Raw genomic sequence first — 15423 nt, forward strand, 5'->3', positions numbered from 1 at the left:
TATTCAAATATGTCATAGGTATTATGACAAATTCCCTTACAGGGTATTAAAGTAGTCCAAAAGTTTAGCATTGGGTCCCATATTCATATCACCCAATGATCACATCAAGCTTGCGACTCCACAAACTTGTTGGATTCATTTGCATTTGTTTGGAGTTATGTTTTTTTCCCCAATAGGAACTTTTGATTTGATCTCAAATCCATTTGATCTCAAATCCAAAATGCTGGAGTATAGAGCCAAATGTAAAAATGTAGCTTCACAGTTCAAATACATAGAGAAAGAGTGTATATTCAGTGCTTTTCCTTAGCAATCCATGACAAGTCTCTCTGCTCTGCTGGTTCCCTCAGCATGGGGCGGACCCGACCAAGAAGAACCGTGACGGCAACACTCCGCTGGACATGGTGAAGGAGGGGGACACGGACATCCAGGACCTGCTGAGAGGAGACGCTGCCCTGCTGGATGCTGCAAAGAAGGGCTGTCTGGCCCGCGTCCAGAAACTCTGCAGCCCAGAGAACATCAACTGTAGAGACACCCAGGGACGCAACTCCACCCCCCTGCACCTTGCAGGTAAGACTGGCCACCAAGACATAGCCAGGGGCACATAGACCCATCTAGTTGGACGTCTGTTACTGAACTTCTGTTAACAATTATCATGGCTGTTATACTTGTCAAAAGGGCCAGATTTGATGAATAGCTTAATCAAATCAAATTTTTATTTGGCCCATGCTTCGTAAAAAACAGGTGTAGACTAACGGTGAAATGCTTGCTTACGGGTCCTTTTCCCACAATGCGCAGTTAAAGATAAAACATACAAATTGTGACACATGGAAAAAATACACGGTGAAATGATGGCAGATATGTTAAGATCAGCATTAAAAAAAAAACACACACACACAATGGTCACGGGCCAATAAGACAGCTCCCATCCACTGCAGCAGTCACATGCCATACCACGTCTAGTGTGACCTCATGGAAGCCACTGTATTTTCAAGCCAGGCGTAAGTGGGATTCTAGATTCCCGCAGTGTGTGTATATACAGTGGGGCAAAAAAGTATTTAGTCAGCCACCAATTGTGCAAGTTCTCCCACTTAAAAAGATGAGAGAAGCCTGTAATTTTCATCATAGGTACACTTCAACTATGACAGACAAAATGAGAAAGAAAATCCAGAAAATCACATTGTAGGATTTTTAATGAATTTATTTGCAAATTATGGTGGAAAACAAGTATTTGGTCAATAACAAAAGTTTATCTCAATACTTTGTTATATACCCTTTGTTGGCAATGACAGAGGTCAAGCGTTTTCTGTAAGTCTTCACAAGGGTTTCACACACTGTTGCTGGTATTTTGGCCCATTCCTCCATGCAGATCTCCTCTAGAGCAGTGATGTTTTGGGGCTGTTGCTGGGCAACACGGACTTTCAACTCCCTCCAAAGATTTTCTATGGGGTTGAGATCTGGAGACTGGCTAGGCCACTCCAGGACCTTGAAATGCTTCTTACGAAGCCACTCCTTCACTGCCCGGGCGGTGTGTTTGGGATCATTGTCATGCTGAAAGACCCAGCCACGTTTCATCTTCAATGCCCTTGCTGATGGAAGGAGGTTTTCACTCAAAATCTCACGATACATGGCCCCATTCATTCTTTCCTTTACACGGATCAGTCGTCCTGGTCCATTTGCAGAAAAACAGCCCCAAAGCATGATGTTTCCACCCCCATGCTTCACAGTAGGTATGGTTCTTTGGATGCAACTCAGCATTCTTTGTCCTCCAAACACGACGAGTTGAGTTTTTACCAAAAAGGTCTATTTTGGTTTCATCTGTCCATATGACATTCTCCCAATCTTCTTCTGGATCATCCAAATGCTCTCTAGCAAACTTCAGATGGGCCTGGACATGTACTGGCTTAAGCAGGGGGACACGTCTGGCACTGCAGGATTTGAGTCCCTGGCGGCGTAGTGTGTTACTGATGGTAGGCTTTGTTACTTTGGTCCCAGCTCTCTGCAGGTCATTCACTAGGTCCCCCCGTGTGGTTCTGGGATTTTTGCTCACCGTTCTTGTGATCATTTTGACCCCATGGGGTGAGATCTTGCGTGGAGCCCCAGATCGAGGGAGATTATCAGTGGCCTTGTATGTCTTCCATTTCCTAATAATTGCTCCCACAGTTGATTTCTTCAAACCAAGCTGCTTACCTATTGCAGATTCAGTCTTCCCAGCCTGGTGCAGGTCTACAATTTTGTTTCTGGTGTCCTTTGACAGCTATTTGGTCTTGGCCATAGTGGAGTTTGGAGTGTGACTGTTTGATGTTGTGGACAGGTGTCTTTTATACTGATAACAAGTTCAAACAGGTGCCATTAATACAGGTAAAGAGTTGAGGACAGAGGAGCCTCTTAAAGAAGAAGTTACAGGTCTGTGAGAACCAGAAATCTTGCTTGTTTGTAGGTGACCAAATACTTATTTTCCACCATAATTTGCAAATAAATTCATAAAAAATCTACAATGTGATTTTCTGGGAAACAAATTCTCATTTTGTCTGTCATAGTTTAAGTGTACCTATGATGAAAATTACAGGCCTCTCTCATCTTTTTAAGCAGGAGAACTTGCACAATTGGTGGCTGACTAAATACTTTTTTGCCACACTGTAGGTCCGAATGGTCATGAGTGTGTGTAGCCAGATGGCCAGGGCTGTTGGACAAGTCTGCCCTCCCTGTGCCCGTGGAAGGCCGTGGCTCAGTAGAGGGGGGACAACAGATGGGTGAGGGTGAACAAACAGTCACAGGAGGCAACCGGGAAGGGACCTGGGCTGGGACAACAGTCAACGGCTGACCTGACACAAACCTCACACCACACCATGTGTTTACTACAGTATGGCCTCTCTCTAGGTGGCGGATGATCAGGACAGACGCCCCTCGTTTCATGCGCTCACCCACTTTCTACCGCAGCTTGATTTCACAGTTAAATTAGCAACTTTCGGCCGCTCGGCGGAAATGAAGATTGTCTATGTGTGTGTGTGTGTGTGTGTGTGTGTGTGTGTGTGTGTGTGTGTGTGTGGTGATTCAACCGTTTAATTACATTTACATGCAATATTACCACTTAAACTTAGTGTCTCTAGTCTATCATTCACTTCCATTCTGCTAACTAGAGGTCCGTGCTGCAGTGGAGGTTTCGGAGGTCTTTAGTCTCCATAACACGGCAGCTCAATTATCTCCCCTAGCAGAACATTAAGTCCAAACACCCTGCTGCTGGGAGAGATGTGTGCGTTTAATAGTGTAAGTGTGTGTGTGTGTGTGTGTGTGTGTGTGTGTGTGTGTGTGTGTGTGTGTCAAGCAGACATCTCCCCCCTCATGTTCACACCGTGAAGAGCTGAGAGGAGCGAGAGACCTAATCTATGAGAATGACTTTGATTAGCGGTCTCCTCATTAAAGTAGCAGTGAGAGAGTCTGAGAGTGTAAGCGACGCACACGCCCAGAGCCGTGAGTGGATCGGCATCGGGCTGCAGCTAATAATGAGTGTTAATTAGACTGGGTCCTGGAGGGGAGTCAACTAGAGGGAACAGTGTGCTCACCGTGCCTCCAACACACCGCTGCGGAACCGATTTCTGGATTTCTGTTCAATTTCTCACACCATAAATTGCTGCAGTGGTATAGGGTCACTTCTCCTTTGAAGCTGAGCTCGTTTGAGACCTTGAAAGAATACTGAGAAGGAGAGAGAGAGAGCTATGGAGAGAGAGAGGAAGAGAGAGAGAGGGATTGAGATACCAGTGTCAGATGGAACACTGAGCCCCATGGTGCCAGAGTAATCCATTTTGCACCCTTTTCCTCGCAAAGGTCTCTGAAAAGTTTTGGCTGACCAAATGAGGCATTCATGGCAATACATATGAGCACATTTCGGTGTCTGCATTAATCCATTGTGTGTTCCCCCCACCAGCTGGCTACAACAACCTGGAGGTAGCAGAGTACCTGCTGGCGCATGGAGCTGATGTCAACGCCCAGGACAAGGGGGGCCTCATCCCCCTCCACAACGCTGCCTCTTACGGGGTGAGTGCCATAATCCATCATCTCGCCCCCCCCCACCCCTTCTCCAATCCATGGAGCACAGTCCAAAAAGTGGACTATTACTTATAAACACCAATGACATTTACTGAGCCAATCAGAGCTCCTCTCTAGTCCTGTTCCCCCACACGGCCTCTCTGTGCTCCCTACTTATACCAAACACTCTGTTGTGTTCCTGAGTGTGACACATTGTGTCGGGCGTGTAAATGTTGTGCTGTAGAGGTCCCTCCAAGGCCGAAGAATCTCATCAACTTTTCATACAACACTGCGTTTCATCATTCATTTAGTAGGGAAGCACTGCCGTGGTCCATTGAGGGAGGCGCTTTGTGAACACTGGCTGATATGGAGATGATACGGAGAGTGGTCACAGAGAGAGAGAGCACAGCAGCACTGACAGGAAACACAACCTCGGTCTAAATCAAACAAGCAAAATAAATGTCCAAGCCATAACCAAACCCTCTGTCACCCTAAATCAAATGCATTCTCAGGGACAAGCCACAACCAAACCTTCTCCCACCCTAAATCAAACGCATTCTCAGGGACAGCTCTGACTATTGCGACGACACAGATGGGGAAACTTGGCCATTTGTTAAGCTAATAGGCAGTCCAAATGGCCGTTGTTTGTGTTCTTTATGCCATTTAGTCCAGTAGTAGTGTGTAGGGGCCTGGTGACATGATTAGGCCCAAGCAGGAAGCTCGGAGCAGTCTGTTTTACGTAACAGCCCTGGGTTATGAGATGGCTCTCAGTCCAGTCCAGCGCCTGCTACCCTTGGCATTGGACCCGAGAACTGCTCCTGCTGCACAACTATCTGCCTGTGTGCTGCTCTGACTTCCATTGTGTAGGTGTGGAGTGTGTGCTCCTTAGGCCCATGGGTCAGCTGGTTGCTGGCAGGCCTTGGCTGACCTTGACTGGGCCTGTCCCGTCTATATTGCGTAGGGCCACTGTGTGGGTGTGCGTGACAGTGTGTGGTGATGATGAAATGTCAGTGGGCTCGGCTCAACACTGAGATGATCACAGAACACTAGAAACGTCAGACGTTGATAGGGTTTCTAAGTTCTCTCTTTCACTAAGTTAAGTCATTGAACTGATTCACTCCGTCATTCACTGAAGGATTTGTTTCTTTCAGGTCATTCAGATTTGAGCCTAACGCGTCCCTGTTGTTTCTCCCGCAGCACGTGGATATAGCTGCTCTCCTGATCAAGCACAACACGTGTGTGAACGCTACAGATAAGTGGGCCTTCACCCCCCTCCACGAGGCGGCTCAGAAAGGCCGGACCCAGCTGTGTGCTCTGCTATTGGCCCACGGAGCTGACCCTACAATGAAGAACCAGGAGGGACAGACGCCACTGGACCTGGCTACGGTACACACACACACGCACACACACTTGTAATTACCTCCGGTAAATGGCCTCTCACAAAGTCACTCTGCCCTTTAATTCTGAAATACACAACCATAGCTTGTTAGGATTTCCATCGTGTTCTGATATTGAGAAGTAATTCACTTTAGGCAATTAAGACCTTCCTTCAGATGAACGCGATAGATGGTTTACTGTGTAAATCAATGAATATGTTTATCATAGTATCCTCATTACATGTCTGTTTCTTGTCTCCTCTGTCTCAGGCTGATGACATCAGAGCGCTGCTGATTGATGCCATGCCTCCAGACGCCCTGCCCAGCTGCTTCAAGCCTCAGGCCACGGTGGTCAGCGCCTCGGTGGTCAGCGCCTCGGTGGTCAGCGCCTCGGTGGGCAGCGCCTCGGTGGTCAGCACTTCAGTGGGCAGCGGCTCGGTGGGCAGTGGCTCGGTGGGCAGTGCAGCGGACATCTCTCCGGCCTCTACGCCATCCTGCCTGTCTGCAGCCAGCAGCATAGACAACCTGGCCGGTCCCCTCAGTGAGCTCACTGTGGCTGGAGCCACCGGGCCTGCAGACGGAGCCGCCGGGTCCGACAGGAAGGAAGGACAGCGTACGTAACCCTTCCGTCTTTTATATATCACAGATAGAATATGATTCAACTTTGTATCCAGCCAAGAGTGGACATTTTCCCTCGGCATCACCATACAAAGTAGGCCATCAATGTGAAAAATGAAGACTCCCATAATACGGCAATACGTGTGGAAAAGAGTTTGTCTGATTTGTCTGAGTAGACCGTATTTAAGCCGTCATTTGACACATTGTCTGTTTTTGTGTTTTATTCAACAGCCATCCTAGACATGAACATCAGCCAGTTCCTGAAGAGCTTGGGGTTGGAGCACCTGCGCGACATCTTCGAGAGGGAACAGGTAAATGCACGTATCCTAGTGGTCCCTGTACAAACCAATCACTTTCACTGTTTCCCGTTCATGCACCTCCGTCACTCACGTCTAAAAGTCTAAAAAGCTCAACTCTCAGTCAATCTGTCATCCGTGCCGCTCTGTCTGCAGCTGGCCTTTTTACTGGGCCTTCAGTCAGTCAGTCAGTCAGTAGTATTACTTGCCCCCTTATGCATAGACAGATCATCTCAGACAGGCTGAAATCAGACTTCACCGTGCTGCATGGCCAGACACAATGAAATTTCCCTCATGCTGCAGAGCAGGCTGCACTCTCTCTCTCTCTCCCTCCCTCTCCCCCCCTGTCTCTTTCTCTGCCTGTGTCTGCAGCAGCTCAAAGTGCCCCGTGTCTCTGGCAGGATCGTTTAGACTGACCTCTTCATCCCACCACTGATTGATTTTAGGGGGATGTTGGGTTCCACGCTGAGCGGCGTGTGGTGTTAGGGGTGTGCGGGACGACATGTCAGGTGAAATCAGGCTGGGGACATGGTAGCCATGCTGGAACAGAGAGGGATCTCATTTGCACATAGATGAGCAGAGGGATCCCTGCAGCGAGGGAACAGGAGCGAGGAGGGAGGTCAGGAGAGGAGAGCAAATCAGACCTTATTCAACCTTCCTGTCTCTCCTAAAGACAAGTTCAGAATCAGAGCAGCCAGGAAAGGAAAGGAAAGGAAAGGAAGAAGTTACATGAAGGAAGGGGTTTACTGCTAAAGGAAAAAGTTCCAGTCTTTCAGATGTAGAGAAGCTTATGAGATGAAAGTGGAGTGGTTTGTTCTTGTACCAGATTGTTTTTTGGTTTCTCACCATTATCACTGCATTACAGATTCCCGCTCCAGCTGTTGAGTGTTTTGTTCTATATTTTTATTTTGTTTTATTTTTAATCCCAGCCCCCGTCCCGCAGTTGGCCTTTTGGTAGGCCGTCATTGTAAATAAGAATTTGTTCTTAACTGACTTGCCTAGTTAAATAAAGGTTAAATAACATATATACCACAAGCCTGTCCTCCCCAATTAAGGTGACACCAACCTCCTGTGCTGCGTTATCACATCTGTATGTTAGTCACACGTGGGGGGTTCCTTTTCCTGATTGATTAGACAGGGCCAGTGGCCCGGGTGTCAGTGTGTGACAGACCTGTCTTACTTGTGATGGATAGCCAAGGAGGAGGCTATTTGAGATTGGGAGTGTCAGAGAGAGAAGAGGTGATTCAGCCTTAGAGTATATATGCTCAGGGAATAGAAATTATGAAGTGTGACCTCACACACAGTCACTAACCTACCCCACACTCACACCACGGCCTCTTCATAGTTTCTCTATATTACACTCTCTCTATGTGATTGTGTGAGCGTTTGTTTGTCCATATCTGAAGGTTTGTTTTTGGTGAATAGACTAGATAATGCTGTGTTAAGGATGAGGATTCTCCAGTGTTGTTGATCAGTGAATATGCATTTGAGTAGTGAGTTACCCATTTAAACCCCTCTCTTCTCCTCAACCACTGGCTAAGTGTATCCCCTCAGTGGCTGGAGAGATTTTACACAACTCCCTGCACTGGCCGGATGAGTGAGGGTTGACACAGACCGAGAGGGAGAGAGACGGCTCTAAACCATATCTTGGTAGAAATGGGTCATGGTCGGCTGCAGGGCTAGAAATGGTGGCCAGCAAGTACATTTAACCAGAGAACTAAGATAAATCTACGATTTTTTCTAGAATTTGTTGATATTCTTCTTTCTGAATGTTACATTATTTGTAGCGGTCTGTGACTTGCTATTCTCTACACTGTCACTGTCTCTTCGTTCTAATGATATTATGATTGGATGCATTTTTTTTGGAGAGCCACTCCGATTTGCTGTGTTTAGGATGCTCTGTCTCAGCTCCTGTTCTTGATTGGCTGATTGTTCTGTTTCCGTGCAGATTACGCTGGATGTCCTGGCCGATATGGGCCACGAGGAGCTGAAGGAGATTGGGATCAACGCCTACGGTCACCGCCACAAACTCATCAAAGGCATGGAGAGACTCCTGGGAGGACAGCAAGGTCAGAGAGCCAGATCTCAGCCAAGATACTGCCAGCCGGATCGTTTTCCATTCATCTCATCCCTTATTGATTTCATATTTAAGAACTCTCTTATACAGTATATAGTGGCTTAATTGGCCACACTGGCTTAATCACGAGAGTTTAAGGTTATTTAGGAGGACTGTTTAACCTCTTATGAAGTAATACTAGACATGCACACTGCTGCTTACCCATACCCAATGTCTCTCAGTACAGCCTGCTACTCAGAGGACACCACCTTTAGCTCTGTGTTATTGTGGTTTCTCGTGGAGTTCGACAAATGTATTGAAGTGTCACTCCACTATGACACAGTAATACAAAAGACAGATTTTTTATTTTTTATTTTGAAACCACATTGTGGACCAATCAAAATGAGTTATGAGACACTGAAAACAAACAGTCAAGCATGGGACAGGCGTCATCTATACTCCACTACTACACTACATCTTCTATGTACGCTGCCTGCACCTGCCCGCCCGTCCAGCATCACTACTCTGGACGGTTCTGACTTAGAATATGTGGACAACTACAAATACCTAGGTGTCTGGTTAGACTGTAAATTCTCCTTCCAAGACTCACATCAAACATCTCCAATCCAAAGTTAAATCTAGAATTGGCTTCCTATTTCTCAATAAAGCCTCCTTCACTCATGCTGCCAAACAGACCCTCGTAAAACTGACTATCCTACTGATCCTCGACTTCGGCGATGTCATTTACAAAATAGCCTCCAATACCCTACTCAATAAATTGGATGCAGTCTATCACAATGCCATCCGTTTTGTCACCAAAGCCCCATTTACTACCCACCAATGCGACCTTTACGCTCTCGTTGGCTGGCCTTCGCAAACCCACTGGCTCCAGGTCATCTACAAGACCCTGCTCGGTAAAGTCCCCCCTTATCTCAGCTCGCTGGTCACCATAGCAGCACCCACCAGTAGCATGCGCTCCAGCAGGTATATCTCACTGGTCACCCCCAAAACCAATTCCTACTTTGGCCGCCTCTCCTTCCAGTTCTCTGCTGCCAATGACTGGAACGAACTGCAAAAATCTCTGAAACTGGAAACACATCTCCCTCACTAGCTTTAAGCACCAGCTGTCAGAGCAGCTCATAGATTACTGCACCTGTACATAGCCCATCTATAATTTAGCCCAAACAACTACCTCTTCCCCTACTGTATTTATTTATTTATTTTGCTCCCTTATTTCTACTTTGTGGGAAAAAATAAAACAAGTACAGTGGACAAAAGGTAAATTAGGCAATTTATAGAGAAACGTCTTCATTTGAGGATGAGGTAGCGGGCTTTGGTGCGGGCATTTACATTGTTACCTGATACAATTTCACATGATTAATTATTTTCATATGCTGTGTTCTCGTCCCTCTGCTCCAGGTGCTAACCCGTACCTCACGTTCCACTGTGCCAGTCAGGGTACGGTGCTCATAGACCTGGCCACTGACGATAAGGAGTTCCAGTCTGTAGAGGAGGAGGTATGTGCTATAGCTATAGCTCTCCTCTACCATGTAAACACTGCAGACGTAGCCCTGATTTGGTCCAAGGGCTACTTGCTCAGTCGGCAGCTCAGCGACGCAGATCATTTCCTCAATCAAACGGACAATCGAAAACAGGCCTTTGTTCAATTAGATTCTATTAGTGTTAGAAGTGGACACGGTCGACTTAGGAGAAGTAAGGACATCGGACCAAAAGTTCTGTCATGACAGCTCTGTCTTTACCGTCCTCACAGTTGCAAAGTACGATCCGAGAGCACCAGGACGGCGGCAACGCAGGTGGGGTCTTCAGCAGGTACAACATCCTAAAGGTGAGTCGTAGGCGTCTGGAGAGGAGACGACCTCCCCAAATCCCTATTCCTCCTCAATAAACACCTCTCTAATAACACTGGTAATAAGACGACGATTTGAGCACGTGGGCAGTTCTGTTGAGCCTGACTGTGTGCGCTCTGTCCGTCTGTAGATCCAGAAGGTGGTGAATAAGAAGTTGAGGGAGAGGTACTCGCACAGACAGAAAGAGATCGCTGACGAAAACCACAACCACCACAACGAGCGCATGCTCTTCCACGGTAGTTTTTCATTTACCCAGTACCTCTACCATTTACCCAGTACCTCTACCATTTACCCAGTACCTCTACCATTTACCTATCGTTTCTGTTGAAGAGAGACAATTCTCTTACAACTTTTGTTTCTGAATGAGGGTTGCCCCCCCCCTTCCTCTGCCAGGCTCTCCATTCATCAACGCCATCATCCATAAGGGTTTTGACGAGCGGCATGCCTACATCGGGGGCATGTTCGGCGCGGGCATCTATTTTGCAGAGAACTCCTCCAAGAGTAACCAGTACGTGTACGGGATAGGAGGGGGCACGGGCTGCCCCACTCACAAAGACCGCTCCTGCTACGTCTGCCACAGGTCAGACTCACTCCAGACGTTCCTTAATGATGTGTGATGTGTAGCCTGTTCTGCAAGCAGAGGCTGTGTGTATGCTGCTGTTTCTAATCCATCTGGTGTTGTGTATTGCAGCCAATTGTATGTGCTGTTCCGATGTGTGTGTGTGTGTTATGAATGATCTCAAGTTGTGTAATGTTCTGGCGTGTGTTAAGTTTTTTATTACAGGGAGGTGTGTGTTTTGTTCTAATGTGTGTGTGTGTATGTGTGTGTTGGGTTGTTGTGTGTTGCAGGCAGTTGTTGTTCTGCAGGGTGACCCTGGGTAAGTCCTTCCTCCAGTTCAGTGCCATGAAGATGGCCCACGCCCCCCCTGGACACCACTCTGTGATTGGCCGGCCCAGCGTCAATGGACTGGCCTACGCAGAGTACGTAATCTACAGAGGAGAACAGGTCAGTCTAACACACACACACACACCTTTCACAAGAGCCACGGTTCCACAGTGCAAGTCTGTCAAAAAGCACATACTGTAGATGTGTTGAGGTGGTTGGGTGGTGTTTATAATGACAATGACTTTCCTCTCCCACTGTATTCCTCAGGCGTACCCAGAGTACCTAATCACGTATCAGATCCTGAAGCCAGAGAGCACACCCTCATCCACAGCCGGAGAAGAACAGAAATCCTAGTCCAGACTGAACCAGACCAACTCACACCCACCTTTACTGGGAAAGAACCAACCACAGAGACTCTTACCAGAAACACTTCACACATTCTGGGCTGAGCCGGGACAAACCCCAGCCCCTTAACTCAACTCTACACCAATGGAAAGATGTCTTTCCTCCACTTGTTTTGTTGTTGTTCCATTTCACTATAAACGACCAGTTTCTCACAACCACCACCCATTTATTCTTTCCTCATCCTACTTCAGTGTTTACATGAAAATGTTGCCTTCCCGGGAAATCGTCTCAAGTCATGTTGTCGCCCCCTAGTGTCCATCTTCCTGTCTCTCGCTCATGGTTGCTCTTTGTTGTCACTGGTTAAGGCCAAATAGAGAGAACCAAATGGATAATGGTTAGGTCAGACATTGGGACTCAAAGCTCATTGGTTAGTGGTTAAGGTTAGAGATGGGGACTCATAGCTCATTGGTTAGTGGTTAAGGTTAGAGATGGGGACTCACAGTTCATTGATAAGCAGTTAGAGTCTGTGATGAGGACCCATGCCAGTCTGCCTTTACCTGAGTGTTAGCTGCCCTAATGAAGCCTGGCAGAGGCTTCTCTACCTACCCCTCAGACAAGGATAGAGATTAGGGTGGGTGTAGTAGTGCATATACTAGCCTCACTCAGAGCCATGTGTCTTCAACAAGCCTGGCAAGGGAAGCTGCAGTATATAGTCCCCGAACACAGATCATGTGTTACTAAAAAGACAACCAATGGCCTCTCCCTTTCCTTTCCAGCACACTAATATTTTAAGCAAAAAACTCATAAAAGCATTAGACCTCATTTATGATATTAGCTCTGTATTATTTTATGATATTTTCAAGTTGGTTTTACGTTATTGTTTTGACTTTGTTTTTAGAGATGTGTACACTATAATGGGACCATGTCAAAACGGGGGACCTGCCGGTTTTTGACCCCTTTCTGATTTAAAAAAAAAAGTTGAGGTGATATATAGTATTCCTCTCTGGGACCATTAAGGGTTTTCTCTCCATTCCTGGGTTTGATGGAACATCCTCTAAAAGGTTTCAGATTGGGAACAAAAAGCAAGTGGGATTGAGACTCGAATGGAGTTATGTGAGAAAGTACAGCGAGCTATGACACCTGTAAAACTCTTATAATTACTATTATTTGTATTATTATAACGTTACTTTGCACAAGAAAACACTGAACATCGGACTTTTCATGACCATTGCCCATCCAGTCAAGCTCATCTTTTAACGGATTTGCACTTTTTAACGGGAATGATTTTTAAGTTATTTGAAAATAACGTTGAAAAAAAAGATGTCCAGTATTGTACAGTGTGTAGCAGACGATGCCTTTGTAAAGCTCACCATGTTGTTAACGGATGAAGAGTGGGCTGTATTAGTACTGTAAATTAAGTGGGGGTTTTTGTGGATCTTTTATGCTTTGGGGTTTTTCTGGGATGAAATAGATTTTTTTTAGTTGAGTGAGTTTCTCAATTGTACCGTCGTAAGATTGTACCTGGATGAACTGTTTGCAGCTGTGTTTTCATCTTTTCTTAGTCACTATTTGCCATATTCGTCCCTCTGCTCTTTGTCCTCTTTCTGAGGCGTAAACAATAACTTTTCTTACTTCCTGCTGGATTTGTCTACTATCCTCTGGGAGATGGCAGTTTGAAGCGACAGAAGTAGTAGTGGCTGATTTGAATTGAATCACGGTGTCTCGGTCTCCTCTCACTAGCTGGGCTCTATCTGCATCTTGCTGCTGTGGTACTGTGCTTTCCCTATTGTTTCCACTGCTAGGATCACTAGTCCTCCATAACTGCCTGTGCTTTGACCGGAATGTTAACGCATCTGTTACTACAGCCTGGAGTGATTCCCAAATGGCAATTATGTGTCCCAAATGGCGCCCTAAACCCTATATAGTACACTATTGGCATTGGTCAAAGGTTATGCACTATATAAGGAATAGGGTGCCATTTGGGATGGAACCGTGGTCTCAATCTCCCCCCCGCGTTCCTTCAGACCAACAGCGCCTGGAGAGAGCCTCGCTGCCTCTACCTACTTCCTACTACAGTTCTTATCTTATTTTACCACCGGTTAATTTTGTTTTCCTGGTGCTGAAAGATCCTGCAATGACCCACTCACAGCTGATCTGCAGACTAATGTAACACTCCTCAGTGTTGTAGAGTCTTAATAAAGTACATAACTTCACATCCGACCAATGCCTATTCCCTGCTACTTTTCTCACGATGAAGTAGTTCACTGAAGATTATTCGGTCTTAATGTTAGACTTTGAATGGCTTTTGTTGAAGTTAAATGCACAGCATATAAGTGTCCCGCTTAAGGAGCAGGGCCTTGTTTTGGCTACACTACATACTGTACAGGACATTCATGGAAATGTCTAGATTAGACACTGAAACAGTATTGTCCATGCTATGCATTCCTGTAGAGGGTAAAATTTATTTCATTAGACACTGAAACAGTATTGTCCATGCTATGCATTCCTGTAGAGGGTAAAATTTATTTCATTAGACACTGAAACAGTATTGTCCATGCTATGCATTCCTGTAGAGGGTAAAATTCACTAAACACTAAATCCGTATTGTCCATGCTATGCATTCCTGGAGAGGGTAAAATTCACTAGACACTGAAACAGTATTGTCCATGCTTTGCATTCCTGTAGAGGGTAATTGATTTCCTGCAAAGTGGGGGAGATGAATAGGTGTGAGGACAGAGTTGACCATTACCTCAGCGATCCCATGCAGGAAAAGACGGATGTTTAATCATTCCTCTCATTCAGAAGGCCCATTAGAAATCAGTCGGTCAAACCAAGCAATCTATCCTCCTGTTTGTCACACAGAGCTAAATTGTATTCTCTGCTAGATGATGTGGATGGACCTAGAGCTTGTATGATGATGTGTTTATTATGCATAGTGTATAGGCCTATGCATATATGGAGGGGATATGCTCACAGGCCACCCCCAGGTGGTGAAGGTAGGAAACAACACCTCCACTTCGCTGATCCTCAACACTGGGGCCCCACAAGGATGCGTGCTCAGCTCCCTCCTGTACTCCCTGTTCACCCATGACTGCGTGGCCAATCACGCCTCCAACTCAATCATCAAGTTTGCAGACAACAGTAGTAGGCTTGATTACCAACAGTGACGAGAGCCTACAGGGAGGAGGTGAGGGCTCTGGGAGTGTGGTGCCAGGAAAATAACCTTTCACCCAATATCAACAAAACAAAGGAGATAATTGTGAACTTCAGGAAACAGCAGAGGGAGCACCCCCCTATCCACATCGACGAGACCGCAGTTGAGAAGGTTGAAAGCTTCCAAGTTCCTCGCGTACACATCACTGACAAACTGAAATGGTCCACCCACACAGACTGTGGTGAAGAAGGTGCAACAGGAGGCACCTTAAACCCTCACAAATCTTTACAGATGCACAATTGAGAGCATCCTGTTGGGTTGTATCACCGCCTGGAATTGCAACTGCACCGTCCGCAACCGCAGGGCTCTCCAGAGGGTGGTATGCATCACCGGGGGCAAACTACCTGCCCTCCAGGACACCTACAGCACCTGATGTCAAGGGAAGGCCAAAATGATCATCAAATCAAATTTATTTTATAGCCCTTCGTACATCAGCTGATATCTCAAAGTGCTGTACAGAAACCCAGCCTAAAACCCCAAACAGCAAGCAATGCAGCACGGTGGCTAGGAAAAACTCCCTAGAAAGGCCCAAATCTAGGAAGAAACCTAGAGAGGAACCAGGCTATGAGGGGTGGCCCGTCCTCTTCTGGCTGTGACGGGTGGAGATTATAACAGAACATGGCCAAGATGTTCAAATGTTCATAAATGACCAGCATGGTCAATTAATAATAATCACAGTAGTTGTCGAGGGTGCAGCAAGTCAGCACCTCAGGAGTAAATGTCAGTTGGCTTTTCATAGCC

The 15423-nt window shown here is 46.4% G+C and overlaps 1 protein-coding gene across 1 annotated transcript in view; it reads left to right on the top strand.

Annotated features, from left to right (window-relative positions):
* The window catches only part of LOC112219563 (poly [ADP-ribose] polymerase tankyrase-1), a 118103-nt gene extending 104415 nt beyond the window's left edge, over positions 1–13688 (top strand). The window contains exons 16-27 of the mRNA XM_042302182.1: positions 348–567; positions 3923–4032; positions 5221–5409; positions 5670–6012; positions 6249–6328; positions 8262–8382; positions 9789–9886; positions 10141–10215; positions 10368–10473; positions 10631–10817; positions 11087–11243; positions 11391–13688. Coding sequence (XP_042158116.1) covers positions 348–567; positions 3923–4032; positions 5221–5409; positions 5670–6012; positions 6249–6328; positions 8262–8382; positions 9789–9886; positions 10141–10215; positions 10368–10473; positions 10631–10817; positions 11087–11243; positions 11391–11477 — 1773 coding nt within the window. The 3' untranslated portion in view covers positions 11478–13688. The remainder of the gene's footprint in view (positions 1–347; positions 568–3922; positions 4033–5220; positions 5410–5669; positions 6013–6248; positions 6329–8261; positions 8383–9788; positions 9887–10140; positions 10216–10367; positions 10474–10630; positions 10818–11086; positions 11244–11390) is intronic.
* Positions 13689–15423: the final 1735 nt, after the last annotated feature.

The sequence above is a fragment of the Oncorhynchus tshawytscha genome, linkage group LG20 (assembly GCF_018296145.1).
Source record: "Oncorhynchus tshawytscha isolate Ot180627B linkage group LG20, Otsh_v2.0, whole genome shotgun sequence".
Lineage (NCBI taxonomy): Eukaryota > Metazoa > Chordata > Actinopteri > Salmoniformes > Salmonidae > Oncorhynchus > Oncorhynchus tshawytscha.